This window comes from Gobius niger (assembly GCF_951799975.1).
Source record: "Gobius niger genome assembly, chromosome: 3".
In the NCBI taxonomy this organism is placed as follows: domain Eukaryota; kingdom Metazoa; phylum Chordata; class Actinopteri; order Gobiiformes; family Gobiidae; genus Gobius; species Gobius niger.
The window spans coordinates 44,081,479-44,096,048 of NC_136854.1; the positions used below are offsets into that span (position 1 = coordinate 44,081,479).

The window sequence follows — 14,570 nt, forward strand, 5'->3', positions numbered from 1 at the left end:
GTCTTTGTGTGGTCTTCTGCTCACTCCTCCCCGTTTACCATAATGACCACGATTTACAGACTCCTCCTCCCCAGCTCTGACAAAGCATGTTCCTAAAAAGGGCATAAGGGCGGGATCTTCACTGCAAAAATGTGACAAAAATTCCACAAAAAGTGACAAAAACTCAACCAAAAAGTGACAAAAATTCAACCAAAAAGTGACAAATATTCAACAAAAATTCAACAAAAAAGTGACAAAAACTCAACCAAAAAGTGACAAAAACTCAAACAAAAATGTGACAAAAACTCAACAAAAAAGTGACAAAAACTCAACAAAAATGTGACAAAAACTCAACCAAAAAGTGACAAAAACTCAAAGAAAAAGTGACAAAAACTCAACAAAAAAGTTACAAAAATTCAACAAAAAAGTGACAAAAACTCAACTAAAAAGTGACAAAAACTCAACAAAAAAGTTACAAAAATTCAACAAAAAAGTGACAAAAACTCAACAAAAAAGTTACAAAAATTCAACAAAAAAGTTACAAAAATTCAACAAAAAAGTGACAAAAACTCAACAAAAAAGTGACAAAAACTCAACCAAAAAGTTACAAAAATTCAACAAAAAAGTGACAAAAACTCAACAAAAAAGTGACAAAAACTCAACAAAAAAGTGACAAAAACTCAACAAAAAAGTGACAAAAACTCAACCAAAAAGTGACAAAAATTCAACCAAAAAGTGACAAAAACTCAACCAAAAAGTGACAAAAATTCAACAAAAAAGTGACAAAAACTCAACAAAAAAGTGACAAAAATTCAACCAAAAAGTGACAAAAAACTCAACAAAAAAGTGACAAAAATTCAACTAAAAAGTGACAAAAATTCAACAAAAAAATGACAAAAATTCAACAAAAAAGTGACAAAAACTCAACAAAAAAGTGACAAAAACTCAACCAAAAAGTGACAAAAATTCAAACAAAAAAGTGACAAAAACTCAACAAAAAGTGACAAAAACTCAACCAAAAAGTGACAAAAACTCAACCAAAAAGTGACAAAAAAGTGACAAAAAAACTCAACAAAAAAGTGACAAAAACTCAACCAAAAAGTGACAAAAAAAACATACAAAAGGTGACACAACACAGCAACAGCGCGAGGAAAAAGATCAGTTTTGTGGGTCTTAGCTTTCAAATGAGGTGTTACACAGGCCTTTAGCGACAGAGGACAGCTTGCATTCAGTTTAGGCGGGTGGTCAGAGGTTAATAGAACAAGATGTTATTTTTCTGTTTTATTCTTCTGTCGACACATTCATTTCGTCACATCCTTCACGTTTAAATAAAAGCCTAAATCGTGTGTTTTTCAGGAAAGGAGATCAAGTTTGATGAAGTGAGTCTGCACACCTGCCACAGCATCATCAACTTAATGGACGTATCCTTCACGGCGACCTCAGGAAACGTTCTTCCATCGACCTGAGCCGGTTTAATGTTTTGTTCAGTTTTCTTTGACCGCTTGACCTCAGGTGGACAACACCGGGATGATCGAGTTCCAGGAGTTTAAGGTTTTCTGGGAGAAGATGAAGAAGTGGATCGTGAGTAAAGTGCTGTAAACCCGCAGAGAAAGAAGCCACAGGGAGTTGACGGTGAGACGCTGTGTTTCAGATGCTGTTCCTGTCGTTCGACACCGACCGCTCGGGGAAGATGTCGTCCTACGAGCTGCGCAGCGCTCTCAACGCCGCAGGTACCGCCCACAGCGCACCTACACCGCCTGTTGAGAATCACTGGTATACATTATATATGACCCAGTGGGATGTTCTGCAAGGACTTTGAAAAAATACACCAGAAAAAGACTCTGTTTCTCGTATTTTCGAGCACTTTAACAGGTATTTGATCCCTTATTTGTGCAATAATATTTTGCAAAATCATATTCTCCCTTTGAGGTTACACTGTCCCTGCTGAAATAAATACATAAAATAAAATAAACTAGAGGTTCTGTGCTGGAGGGCCGGGTTTGGCCCCCGGGCCTGATGTTGCCTCCCCCTGCTCTACAGAGATGAATATAGTTTAACTTAATTTAACCTCTTAACTCCCACCTGAACATGTTTTCTTCTGTTCTCCAAATCTATGACAAAATGATCAAATGACAAAAACTCAACAAAAAAGTGATAAAAATCCAGCAGAAAAATGACAAAAATCCAGCAAAAAAAAGACAAAAATCCATCAGAAAAATGACAAAAATCCATCAGAAAAATGACAAAAATCCATCAAAAAAAAGACAAAAATCCATCAGAAAAATGACAAAAATCCATCAAAAAAAAGACAAAAATCCATCAGAAAAATGACAAAAATCCATCAAAAAAATGACAAAAATCCAGCAAAAAAGTGACAAAAATCCAGCAAAAAAGTGACAAAAATCCAGCAGAAAAATGACAAAAATCCAGCAAAAAAAAGACAAAAATCCATCAGAAAAATGACAAAAATCCATCAGAAAAATGACAAAAATCCATCAAAAAAAAGACAAAAATCCATCAGAAAAATGACAAAAATCCATCAAAAAAATGACAAAAATCCAGCAAAAAAATGATAAAAATCCATCAGAAAAATGACAAAAATCCATCAGAAAAAAGACAAAAATCCATCAAAAAAGTGACAAAAATCCAGCAAAAAAAATGACAAAAATCCAGCAAAAAAGTGACAAAAATCCAGCAGAAAAAAGTGACAAAAATCCAGCAGAAAAAAGTGACAAAAATCCAGCAGAAAAAAGTGACAAACATAAGGGAAATAAAAAGTGACGACAATGGCATAGAGGAGAGAACGCATTTGGTTTTGGCGTCTAAACTCCAATGCTTTTCAATGGGGGCCTAGTGGCGATATGGAGGTACTACAGCAATGGCGGCCCCCGGTGTTGTGGGCATAAAGCAGAGCAGCCAGCGCCCATTGAACAAAACACAATGTTATGAGTGAGCGAGCTCCCTGTGGCAAGATGGCGCGTATGACACATCTAGTCTTTATATATGATATCTATTGTAAATACTGTTTAAGTGGTGCTAGCCCGCAGTTAGCTTTGCCTGTTAGCCTGTTAGCTTCTTATTCATGATTCCTTTAGTGTGTATTGGGGCCTCCAACACTTGTATCACCCCCAGAGGGACTTCAAAAGGAATTTATTAAGGTAAACAAGTTACTGAGTAGTTTTTTGTCAGTTTTTGTTGCTTTTTCATCACTTTTTGTTTTGAGTGTTGATGTGCAAATATTCTTTAACCACATTTTCTCCAGTTTGGCTTTACCCCAATCCAACAGCGTCTGGGAAAAAGCTGAGAGGAAAATAATTAGCAACAAAACTGAGACGAAAAAAATTATGGAAAAATTATGGAAATGTGACAAAAAAGTGACAAAAAATTGATGAAAAAGTGGCAAAAATGTCACAAGAAATTGACAAGAATTTGACAAAAAAATTACGAAAAATTGATAAAAATGTGATAAAAAAAATGACCAAAAAAATGACAAAAATGTGACAAAATGTGACAAAAATGACAAAAATGTAATTAAAAAAAGACAAAAAGTGATAAAAAATTTACGAAAAAATGATAAAAAATGTGACAAAAAAAAGATAAAAATGTGACAAAAAAATGACAAAAAAAATGACAAGAAATGACAAAAAGTGACAAAAAATGACAAAAAATGACAAAAAATGACAAAAAAATGACAAAAAAATGACAAAAATGTGACAAAAAAATTACAAAAATGTGACAAAAAAATGACAAAAAAATGACAAAAAATGACAAAAAATGACAAAAAATGACAAAAAAAATGACAAAAAAATGACAAAAATGTGACAAAAAAATTACAAAAATGTGACAAAAAATGACAAAAAAATGACAAGAAATGACAAAAAGTGACAAAAAATGACAAAAAATGACAAAAATGTGACAAAAAATGTCAAAAAATGACAAAAAAATTACAAAAAAATTACAAAAATGTGACAAAAAAATGACAAAAATGTGACAAAAAAATGACAAAAAATGACAAAAAATGACAAAAAATGACAAAAATGTGACAAAAAATGACAAAAAAATGACAAAAATTCAACAAAAAAATGACAAAAATGTGACAAAAAAATGATAAAAATGTGATTAAAAAAATGACAAAAATGACAAAAAATTAATTAAAAAAATGACAAAAATGTGACAAAAAATGACAAAAAATGTGAAAAAAAATTGACGAAAAAATGACAAAAAAATGACAAAAATGTGACAAAAAATGACAAAAAAATGACAAAAAAATGCCAAAATGTGACAAAAAAACTACAAAAATGTGACAAAAAAATGACAAAAAAATGACAAAAATGTGACAAAAAATGACAAAAAAATGACAAAAAAATGACAAAAATGTGACAAAAAAACTACAAAAATGTGACAAAAAAATGACAAAAAAATGACAAAAAAATGACAAAAATGTGACAAAAAATGACAAAAAATGACAAAAAAATGACAAAAAATGACAAAAATGTGACAAAAAATGACAAAAAAATTACAAAAAAATTACAAAAATGTGACAAAAAAATGATAAAAATGTGATTAAAAAAATGACAAAAATGACAAAAAATTAATTAAAAAAATGACAAAAATGTGACAAAAAATGACAAAAAATGAGAAAAAAAATGACAAAAAAATGACAAAAAAATGCCAAAATGTGACAAAAAAACTACAAAAATGTGACAAAAAAATGACAAAAAAATGACAAAAATGTGACAAAAAATGACAAAAAAATGACAAAAAAATGACAAAAATGTGACAAAAAAACTACAAAAATGTGACAAAAAAATGACAAAAAAATGACAAAAAAATGACAAAAATGTGACAAAAAATGACAAAAAATGACAAAAAAATGACAAAAAATGACAAAAATGTGACAAAAAATGACAAAAAAATTACAAAAAAATTACAAAAATGAGTTGAATACCCGACAAAAAAATGATGAAAACTAGTATCTGATGACGTGAGGAAAAAGGTCCTCTCGGTTCAGGCGGGAGTTCAGGGGTTTAACTCTCAGACGTTGTGTGTTTCGTGTGCAGGGATGAAGCTGAATAACCGCCTTCTGGCTCTGATCGGCCTGAGATTCGCCGACGACAAATACGACATCGACTTCGACGACTACCTGACCTGCATCGTGCGCCTCGAGAACATGTTCCGTACGTCCCGAAAACAAAGCCACGACCCAAACCTTTCCCTCACACGTCTCCCGTTAACGGCTCCCTTTTGTCTCTGAACAGGGTGTTTCCAGGCGCTGGACAAAACGAAGAGAGGCCGCGTGCGCATGAACATGATGCAGGTACGATTCATAAATAACACCGTGATTACTGCGACTACTGCGAGTACTGAAGTATCTCCTGCTGGTTTTGCAGTTCCTGATGCTGTCCATGAACGTCTGAGCAAACGCCCGAAGAAGAACCGACTCAACAAGCCATTTTTTTTTTACTCACGGTGCAAAAAACACAAGCAGTGATCACAATATTTCCATTAATTTTTTACATATTTTTGGAGCACATGACGTTTAAATGCGGGAGGGAATAAAGGATTTGTGAAACAGTTTTCTTGTGCTAAAGCTTTGTTGTGTTTGTTCTGAACATTTAAATACGTTTTAATTGAACTGTGGCTTTGGGATCTACGTGTTTTTATGTCGTGTAAGTTAACCTCTTAACTCCCGCCTGAACCGAGAGCGCTTTCTGCAGCTTTACCCAAATCCTGTAGGCCAGTGTAACGCCTCATTTGAAAGCTAAGATCTACAAAACTCATCTAAATGGATCTTTTTCCTCACGTCATCAGATTTTTTTTCATCACTTTTTTTGTTGGGTTTTCAACTCATTTTTGTCATTTTTTCGTCAATTTTTTTTCACAGTTTTGTAATTTTTTTGTCACATTTTTGTCATTTTTAATCAAATTTTAATCAAATTTTTGTCACATTTTTTCGTCCATTTTCTCTACATTTTTCGTCAAATTTTTGTGACTTTTTCGTCAGATTTTTCGATTTTTTTTGTCCCTTTTTGTCACTTTTTTGTCAAATTATTCACAATTTTTTGTCAAATTCTAATCAGTCTTTCGTCCATTTTTTCTCAATTTTTCGTCAAATTTTTCTCACTTTTTTGTCACATTTTTGTCATTTTTTTGTCACATTTTTGTCATTTTTTTTGTCATTTTTAATCAAATTTTAATCAAATTTTTGTCAATTTTTTTCGTCCATTTTTTCTACATATTTCGTAAAATTCTTATCACTTTTTGTTATTTTTTTGTTATTTTTTTGTTATTTTTTGTCATTTTTTGTCATTTTTTTGTCATTTTTTTGTCATTTTTTGTCACATTTTTTTGTCATTTTTTAGTCATTTTTTTGTCACATTTTTGTCAAATTTTTTCGTCCATTTTTTCTAAATTTTTCGTCAAATTCTTATCACTTTTTTGTCATTTTTTTCTTCAATTTTTGTCAATTTTTTGTGACTTTTTCGTCAGATTTTTCGTTTTTTTTGTCCCTTTTTTGTCAAATTATTCAAATTTTTTGTCAAATTCTAATCAGTTTTTCGTCCATTTTCCTCAATTTTTTGTCACTTTTTTGTCACTTTTTTGTCACTTTTTCGTCCATTTTTTCTCACTTTTTTCACATTTCCATCATTGTTTTCGTCTCAGTTTTGTTGCTATTTTCACACCTTTTTTCCAGAAGCTTTTGGATTGGGGTAAAGCTGGAGAGAATGTGCTCGGTTCAGGTGGGGGTTAAGGGGTTAAAATAATGTCCCGGGTTTGAAGATGTATTAAATGCAGTTACACGTCGTTCCAGCAGAGGGCGCAGTTGCTCCGGCAAAACAAAACTTCCATGTAAAAGGTTTAAAAAGGCAAACATGCTAATAAAAGGGAAGACGGTGACGTGTGTCGGAGTGTGGGCTGGCGTGACGTGACGTGTGTCGGAGTGTGGGCTGGCGTGACGTGTGTCGCAGTGTGGGCTGGCGTGACGTGTGTCGGAGTGTGGGCTGGCGTGACGTGACGTGTGTCGGAGTGTGGGCTGGCGTGACGTGACGTGTGTCGGAGTGTGGGCTGGCGTGACGTGTGTCGGAGCGTGGGCTGGCGTGACGTGACGTGTGTCGGAGTGTGGGCTGGCGTGGCGTGACGTGTGTCGGAGTGTGGGCTGGCGTGACGTGTGTCGGAGTGTGGGCTGGCGTGACGTGACGTGTGTCGGAGTGTGGGCTGGCGTGACGTGACGTGTGTCGGAGTGTGGGCTGGCGTGACGTGACGTGTGTCGGAGTGTGGGCTGGCGTGACGTGACGTGTGTCGGAGTGTGGGCTGGCGTGACGTGTGTCGGAGTGTGGGCTCGCGTGACGTGTGTCGGAGTGTGGGCTCGCGTGACGTGTGTCGGAGTGTGGGCTGGCGTGACGTGACGTGTGTCGGAGTGTGGGCTGGCGTGACGTGACGTGTGTCGGAGTGTGGGCTGGCGTGACGTGTGTCGGAGTGTGGGCTCGCGTGACGTGTGTCGGAGTGTGGGCTGGCGTGACGTGTGTCGGAGTGTGGGCTCGCGTGACGTGTGTCGGAGTGTGGGCTGGCGTGACGTGTGTCGGAGTGTGGGCTGGCGTGACGTGTGTCGGAGTGTGGGCTGGCGTGACGTGACGCGTGTCGCAGTGTGAGCTGGCGTGACGTGACGTGTGTCGGAGTGTGGGCTGGCGTGACGTGTGTCGGAGTGTGGGCTGGCGTGACGTGTGTCGGAGTGTGGGCTGGCGTGACGTGTGTCGGAGTGTGGGCTGGCGTGACGTGTGTCGGAGTGTGAGCTGGCGTGACGTGACGCGTGTCGCAGTGTGAGCTGGCGTGACGTGACGTGTGTCGGAGTGTGGGCTGGCGTGACGTGACGTGTGTCGGAGTGTGGGCTGACGTGACGTGACGTGTGTCGGAGTGTGGGCTGGCGTGACGTGACGTGTGTCGGAGTGTGGGCTGGCGTGACGCGTGTCGCAGTGTGAGCTGGCGTGACGTGACGTGTGTCGGAGTGTGGGCTGGCGTGACGTGTGTCGGAGTGTGGGCTGGCGTGACGTGTGTCGGAGTGTGGGCTGGCGTGACGTGACGTGTGTCGGAGTGTGGGCTGGCGTGACGTGACGTGTGTCGGAGTGTGGGCTGGCGTGACGCGTGTCGCAGTGTGAGCTGGCGTGACGTGACGTGTGTCGGAGTGTGGGCTGGCGTGACGTGACGTGTGTCGGAGTGTGAGCTGGCGTGACGTGACGTGTGTCGCAGTGTGAGCTGGCGTGACGTGACGTGTGTCGGAGTGTGGGCTGGCGTGACGTGACGTGTGTCGCAGTGTGAGCTGGCGTGACGTGACGCGTGTCGCAGTGTGAGCTGGCGTGACGTGACGTGTGTCGGAGTGTGGGCTGGCGTGACGTGACGTGTGTCGGAGTGTGGGCTGGCGTGACGTGTGTCGGAGTGTGGGCTGGCGTGACGTGACGTGTGTCGGAGTGTGGGCTGGCGTGACGTGACGTGTGTCGGAGTGTGGGCTGGCGTGGCGTGACGTGTGTCGGAGTGTGGGCTGGCGTGACGTGTGTCGGAGTGTGGGCTGACGTGACGTGTGTCGGAGTGTGGGCTGGCGTGACGTGACGTGTGTCGGAGTGTGGGCTGGCGTGACGTGTGTCGGAGTGTGGGCTGGCGTGACGTGTGTCGGAGTGTGGGCTGGCGTGACGTGTGTCGGAGTGTGGGCTGGCGTGACGTGTGTCGGAGTGTGGGCTGGCGTGACGTGACGTGTGTCGGAGTGTGGGCTGGCGTGATGTGACGTGTGTCGGAGTGTGAGCTGGCGTGACGTGACGTGTGTCGGAGTGTGGGCTGGCGTGACGTGTGTCGGAGTGTGGGCTGGCGTGACGTGACATATGTCGGAGTGTGGGCTGGCGTGACGTGTGTCGGAGTGTGGGCTGGCGTGACGTGTGTCGGAGTGTGAGCTGGCGTGACGTGTGTCGGAGTGTGGGCTGGCGTGACGTGTGTCGGAGTGTGGGCTGGCGTGACGTGACGTGTGTCGGAGTGTGGGCTGGCGTGACGTGACGTGTGTCGGAGTGTGGGCTGACGTGACGTGACGTGTGTCGGAGTGTGGGCTGGCGTGACGTGACGTGTGTCGGAGTGTGGGCTGGCGTGACGTGACGTGTGTCGGAGTGTGGGCTGGCGTGACGTGTGTCGGAGTGTGAGCTGGCGTGACGTGACGTGTGTCGGAGTGTGGGCTGGCGTGACGTGACGTGTGTCGGAGTGTGGGCTGACGTGACGTGACGTGTGTCGGAGTGTGGGCTGGCGTGACGTGACGTGTGTCGGAGTGTGGGCTGGCGTGACGCGTGTCGCAGTGTGGGCTGGCGTGACGTGTGTCGGAGTGTGGGCTGGCGTGACGTGTGTCGGAGTGTGGGCTGGCGTGACGTGACGTGTGTCGGAGTGTGGGCTGGCGTGACGTGACGTGTGTCGGAGTGTGGGCTGGCGTGACGCGTGTCGCAGTGTGAGCTGGCGTGACGTGACGTGTGTCGGAGTGTGGGCTGGCGTGACGTGACGTGTGTCGCAGTGTGAGCTGGCGTGACGTGACGTGTGTCGGAGTGTGAGCTGGCGTGACGTGACGTGTGTCGGAGTGTGAGCTGGCGTGACGTGACGTGTGTCGCAGTGTGAGCTGGCGTGACGTGACGTGTGTCGGAGTGTGGGCTGGCGTGACGTGACGTGTGTCGCAGTGTGAGCTGGCGTGACGTGACGCGTGTCGCAGTGTGAGCTGGCGTGACGTGACGTGTGTCGGAGTGTGGGCTGGCGTGACGTGACGTGTGTCGGAGTGTGGGCTGGCGTGACGTGTGTCGGAGTGTGGGCTGGCGTGACGTGACGTGTGTCGGAGTGTGGGCTGGCGTGACGTGACGTGTGTCGGAGTGTGGGCTGGCGTGACGTGTGTCGGAGTGTGGGCTGACGTGACGTGTGTCGGAGTGTGGGCTGGCGTGACGTGACGTGTGTCGGAGTGTGGGCTGGCGTGACGTGTGTCGGAGTGTGGGCTGGCGTGACGTGTGTCGGAGTGTGGGCTGGCGTGACGTGTGTCGGAGTGTGGGCTGGCGTGACGTGTGTCGGAGTGTGGGCTGGCGTGACGTGACGTGTGTCGGAGTGTGGGCTGGCGTGATGTGACGTGTGTCGGAGTGTGAGCTGGCGTGACGTGACGTGTGTCGGAGTGTGGGCTGGCGTGACGTGTGTCGGAGTGTGGGCTGGCGTGACGTGTGTCGGAGTGTGGGCTGGCGTGACGTGTGTCGGAGTGTGGGCTGGCGTGACGTGTGTCGGAGTGTGAGCTGGCGTGACGTGTGTCGGAGTGTGGGCTGGCGTGACGTGTGTCGGAGTGTGGGCTGGCGTGACGTGACGTGTGTCGGAGTGTGGGCTGGCGTGACGTGTGTCGGAGTGTGGGCTGGCGTGATGTGACGTGTGTCGGAGTGTGAGCTGGCGTGACGTGACGTGTGTCGGAGTGTGGGCTGGCGTGACGTGACGTGTGTCGGAGTGTGGGCTGGCGTGACGTGACGTGTGTCGGAGTGTGGGCTGGCGTGACGTGACGTGTGTCGGAGTGTGGGCTGGCGTGACGTGACGTGTGTCGGAGTGTGGGCTGGCGTGACGTGACGTGTGTCGGAGTGTGGGCTGACGTGACGTGACGTGTGTCGGAGTGTGGGCTGGCGTGACGTGACGTGTGTCGGAGTGTGGGCTGGCGTGACGTGACGTGTGTCGGAGTGTGGGCTGGCGTGACGTGTGTCGGAGTGTGGGCTGGCGTGACGTGTGTCGGAGTGTGGGCTGGCGTGACGTGACGCGTGTCGCAGTGTGAGCTGGCGTGACGTGACGTGTGTCGGAGTGTGGGCTGGCGTGACGTGTGTCGGAGTGTGGGCTCGCGTGACGTGTGTCGGAGTGTGGGCTGGCGTGACGTGTGTCGGAGTGTGGGCTGGCGTGACGTGTGTCGGAGTGTGGGCTGGCGTGACGTGACGTGTGTCGCAGTGTGGGCTGGCGTGACGTGTGTCGGAGTGTGGGCTGGCGTGACGTGTGTCGGAGTGTGGGCTGGCGTGACGTGACGTGTGTCGGAGTGTGGGCTGGCGTGACGTGACGTGTGTCGCAGTGTGAGCTGGCGTGACGTGACGTGTGTCGGAGTGTGGGCTGGCGTGACGTGACGCGTGTCGCAGTGTGAGCTGGCGTGACGTGACGTGTGTCGGAGTGTGGGCTGGCGTGACGTGACGTGTGTCGGAGTGTGGGCTGGCGTGACGTGTGTCGGAGTGTGGGCTGGCGTGACGTGACGTGTGTCGGAGTGTGGGCTGGCGTGACGTGACGTGTGTCGGAGTGTGGGCTGGCGTGACGTGTGTCGGAGTGTGGGCTGACGTGACGTGTGTCGGAGTGTGGGCTGGCGTGACGTGACGTGTGTCGGAGTGTGGGCTGGCGTGACGTGACGTGTGTCGGAGTGTGGGCTGGCGTGACGTGACGTGTGTCGCAGTGTGGGCTCGCGTGACGTGTGTCGGAGTGTGGGCTGGCGTGACGTGACGTGTGTCGGAGTGTGGGCTGGCGTGACGTGACGTGTGTCGGAGTGTGGGCTGGCGTGACGTGTGTCGGAGTGTGGGCTGGCGTGACGTGTGTCGGAGTGTGGGCTGGCGTGACGTGTGTCGGAGTGTGGGCTGGCGTGACGTGTGTCGGAGTGTGGGCTGGCGTGACGTGACATATGTCGGAGTGTGGGCTGGCGTGACGTGTGTCGGAGTGTGGGCTGGCGTGACGTGACGTGTGTCGGAGTGTGGGCTGGCGTGACGTGTGTCGGAGTGTGGGCTGGCGTGACGTGACGTGTGTCGGAGTGTGGGCTGGCGTGACGTGTGTCGGAGTGTGGGCTGGCGTGACGTGTGTCGGAGTGTGGGCTGGCGTGACGTGTGTCGGAGTGTGGGCTCGCGTGACGTGTGTCGGAGTGTGGGCTGGCGTGACGTGTGTCGGAGTGTGGGCTGACGTGACGTGACGTGTGTCGGAGTGTGGGCTGGCGTGACGTGACGTGTGTCGGAGTGTGGGCTGGCGTGACGTGACGTGTGTCGGAGTGTGAGCTGGCGTGACGTGACGTGTGTCGGAGTGTGGGCTGGCGTGACGTGACGTGTGTCGGAGTGTGGGCTGGCGTGACGTGTGTCGGAGTGTGGGCTGGCGTGATGTGACGTGTGTCGGAGTGTGGGCTGGCGTGACGTGACGTGTGTCGGAGTGTGGGCTGGCGTGACGTGTGTCGGAGTGTGGGCTGGCGTGACGTGTGTCGGAGTGTGGGCTGGCGTGATGTGACGTGTGTCGGAGTGTGAGCTGGCGTGACGTGACGTGTGTCGGAGTGTGGGCTGGCGTGACGTGACGTGTGTCGGAGTGTGGGCTGGCGTGACGTGACGTGTGTCGGAGTGTGGGCTGACGTGACGTGACGTGTGTCGGAGTGTGGGCTGGCGTGACGTGACGTGTGTCGGAGTGTGGGCTGGCGTGACGTGACGTGTGTCGGAGTGTGGGCTGGCGTGACGTGACGTGTGTCGGAGTGTGGGCTGGCGTGACGTGTGTCGGAGTGTGCGCTGGCGTGACGTGACGTGTGTCGGAGTGTGGGCTGGCGTGACGTGTGTCGGAGTGTGGGCTGGCGTGACGTGTGTCGGAGTTTGGGCTGGCGTGACGTGTGTCGGAGTGTGCGCTGGCGTGACGTGACGTGTGTCGGAGTGTGGGCTGGCGTGACGTGTGTCGGAGTGTGGGCTGGCGTGACGTGACGTGTGTCGGAGTGTGCGCTGGCGTGACGTGACGTGTGTCGGAGTGTGGGCTGGCGTGACGTGACGTGTGTCGGAGTGTGGGCTGGCGTGACGTGACGTGTGTCGGAGTGTGGGCTGACGTGACGTGACGTGTGTCGGAGTGTGGGCTGGCGTGACGTGACGTGTGTCGGAGTGTGGGCTGGCGTGACGTGTGTCGGAGTGTGGGCTGGCGTGACGTGTGTCGGAGTGTGGGCTGGCGTGACGTGACGTGTGTCGGAGTGTGGGCTGGCGTGACGTGTGTCGGAGTGTGGGCTGGCGTGACGTGTGTCGGAGTGTGGGCTGGCGTGACGTGTGTCGGAGTGTGGGCTGGCGTTTGGACGGCAGTCGAGGAAGATGAACCTGAATGAGCAGAATTACTGAGAAGTACTTGGAGAAAAATGATATATTATGAGGAAGAAAACATGAAAATAGGCGGCGCTCACGTGACATCACAACATTTTAAAGAGCCTTGAGGCGGAGCAACTGACGGTAACTACGGTAACTGTGGTAACTGACAAAATGCATAAATTTATGTCCACATGAAACACAAACTGTCACATCGTCTCCTCTGTCGGCTCAGATGAACTAATGTCCAATTATTCTCTCCGAAAAACGTCAAAAAGTGGTGACAATATGTGAAAACATGACCATGATGTTGTCCAATAGAAATGACTTTCAGAAATAAAAATAATCTCACAGGTTTGTGAATCCGATCACGATCAAACACTGATGAGGAAAAACATCCGTCAATTTTCGTTTTGGAGATTTCTTACAAAAACTGCATTTCTCCCATAGAGTTTTATTGGCCCCGCCCTCCACCTGACATTATGACATCGTCACATTCTAAATCGTGAACGAAACCAATTGTAATATTTTCAAAGGAAATACCATAAAGAGAAATTATTATGAAGAATTTAGTGAACACCCCTCCTGGGGCCGCCGCCTTTAAGGTGGTGGAGGGTTTGAGCACCTGGATGATCCTGGAGCTCTGTTGTCGGGGGCTTCATGTCCCTGTAGGGTCTCCCAGGACAAACTGGTCCTCGGTGACGGGTCAGACAGAGCGGGTCAGAAGCTCCTTATGAGAGACCAACAGGCCCGGGTAGAACCATGAGGTCGTCCTTCTGTGCACCCACCACCTGCAGGGGGCGCCACAAGGGGCTGGTGTCCAACATCTGCCCCCACGACCCGGCATCGGACAAGTGGAAGAAAATGGATGGAATTTAGTGAACAAAAAACATACATTTTACGTGTCAAATGAAGAATTGTCACTCACAGATTTACACACAGTGGCACAAGTTCCCTTTTTACTTTTTACTCAAGTAACACAGAAAGGCACCGTCCAGGTGGGAATCGAACCCGGGACCTTCTTGTTGTGAGGCACAAACGCTAACCTCTTTGCTACCGTGCAAGTAAAAGGTGCTGTATGACAAAGCTAATGGGAAAAGTACAGTTACTTTAAAAAGTACATGAGTAAATGTAACTGAGTAAATATAATAGACCATTTTCAGCACTTCTGGTGAAAATGGCGTCACAGTCATTTTCGTAACGTACAAGTCAGAGGCGGGAAGTACTCTTTATCATACAGTACTTTTTACTTCTACTTGAGTCAAATTATAATGAAGTATCTAGTATATTTCAAATGCTTCTTTTTGATTAACCCCTTAACTCCCTCCTGAACCGAGCACATTTTCTCCAGTTTGGCTTTACCCCAATCCAAAAGCTTCTGGAAAAAAGGTGAGGAAATAGCAACAAAACTGAGACGAAAACAATGATGGAAATGTGAGAAAAAAGTGAGAAAACATTGATGAAAAAGTGGCAAAAATGTCACAAGAAATTGACAAAAAATTGACG

The 14,570-nt window shown here is 47.3% G+C and overlaps 1 protein-coding gene across 1 annotated transcript in view; it reads left to right on the forward strand.

Annotated features, from left to right (window-relative positions):
* The window catches only part of capn9 (calpain 9), a gene marked incomplete at its 5' end in the record, with an annotated part of 44,667 nt that extends 39,164 nt beyond the window's left edge, over positions 1 to 5,503 (forward strand). The window contains 6 exons of the mRNA XM_079553759.1: positions 1,336 to 1,400; positions 1,492 to 1,560; positions 1,631 to 1,709; positions 5,040 to 5,156; positions 5,238 to 5,296; positions 5,370 to 5,503. Coding sequence (XP_079409885.1) covers positions 1,336 to 1,400; positions 1,492 to 1,560; positions 1,631 to 1,709; positions 5,040 to 5,156; positions 5,238 to 5,296; positions 5,370 to 5,396 — 416 coding nt within the window. The 3' untranslated portion in view covers positions 5,397 to 5,503. The remainder of the gene's footprint in view (positions 1 to 1,335; positions 1,401 to 1,491; positions 1,561 to 1,630; positions 1,710 to 5,039; positions 5,157 to 5,237; positions 5,297 to 5,369) is intronic.
* Positions 5,504 to 14,570: the final 9,067 nt, after the last annotated feature.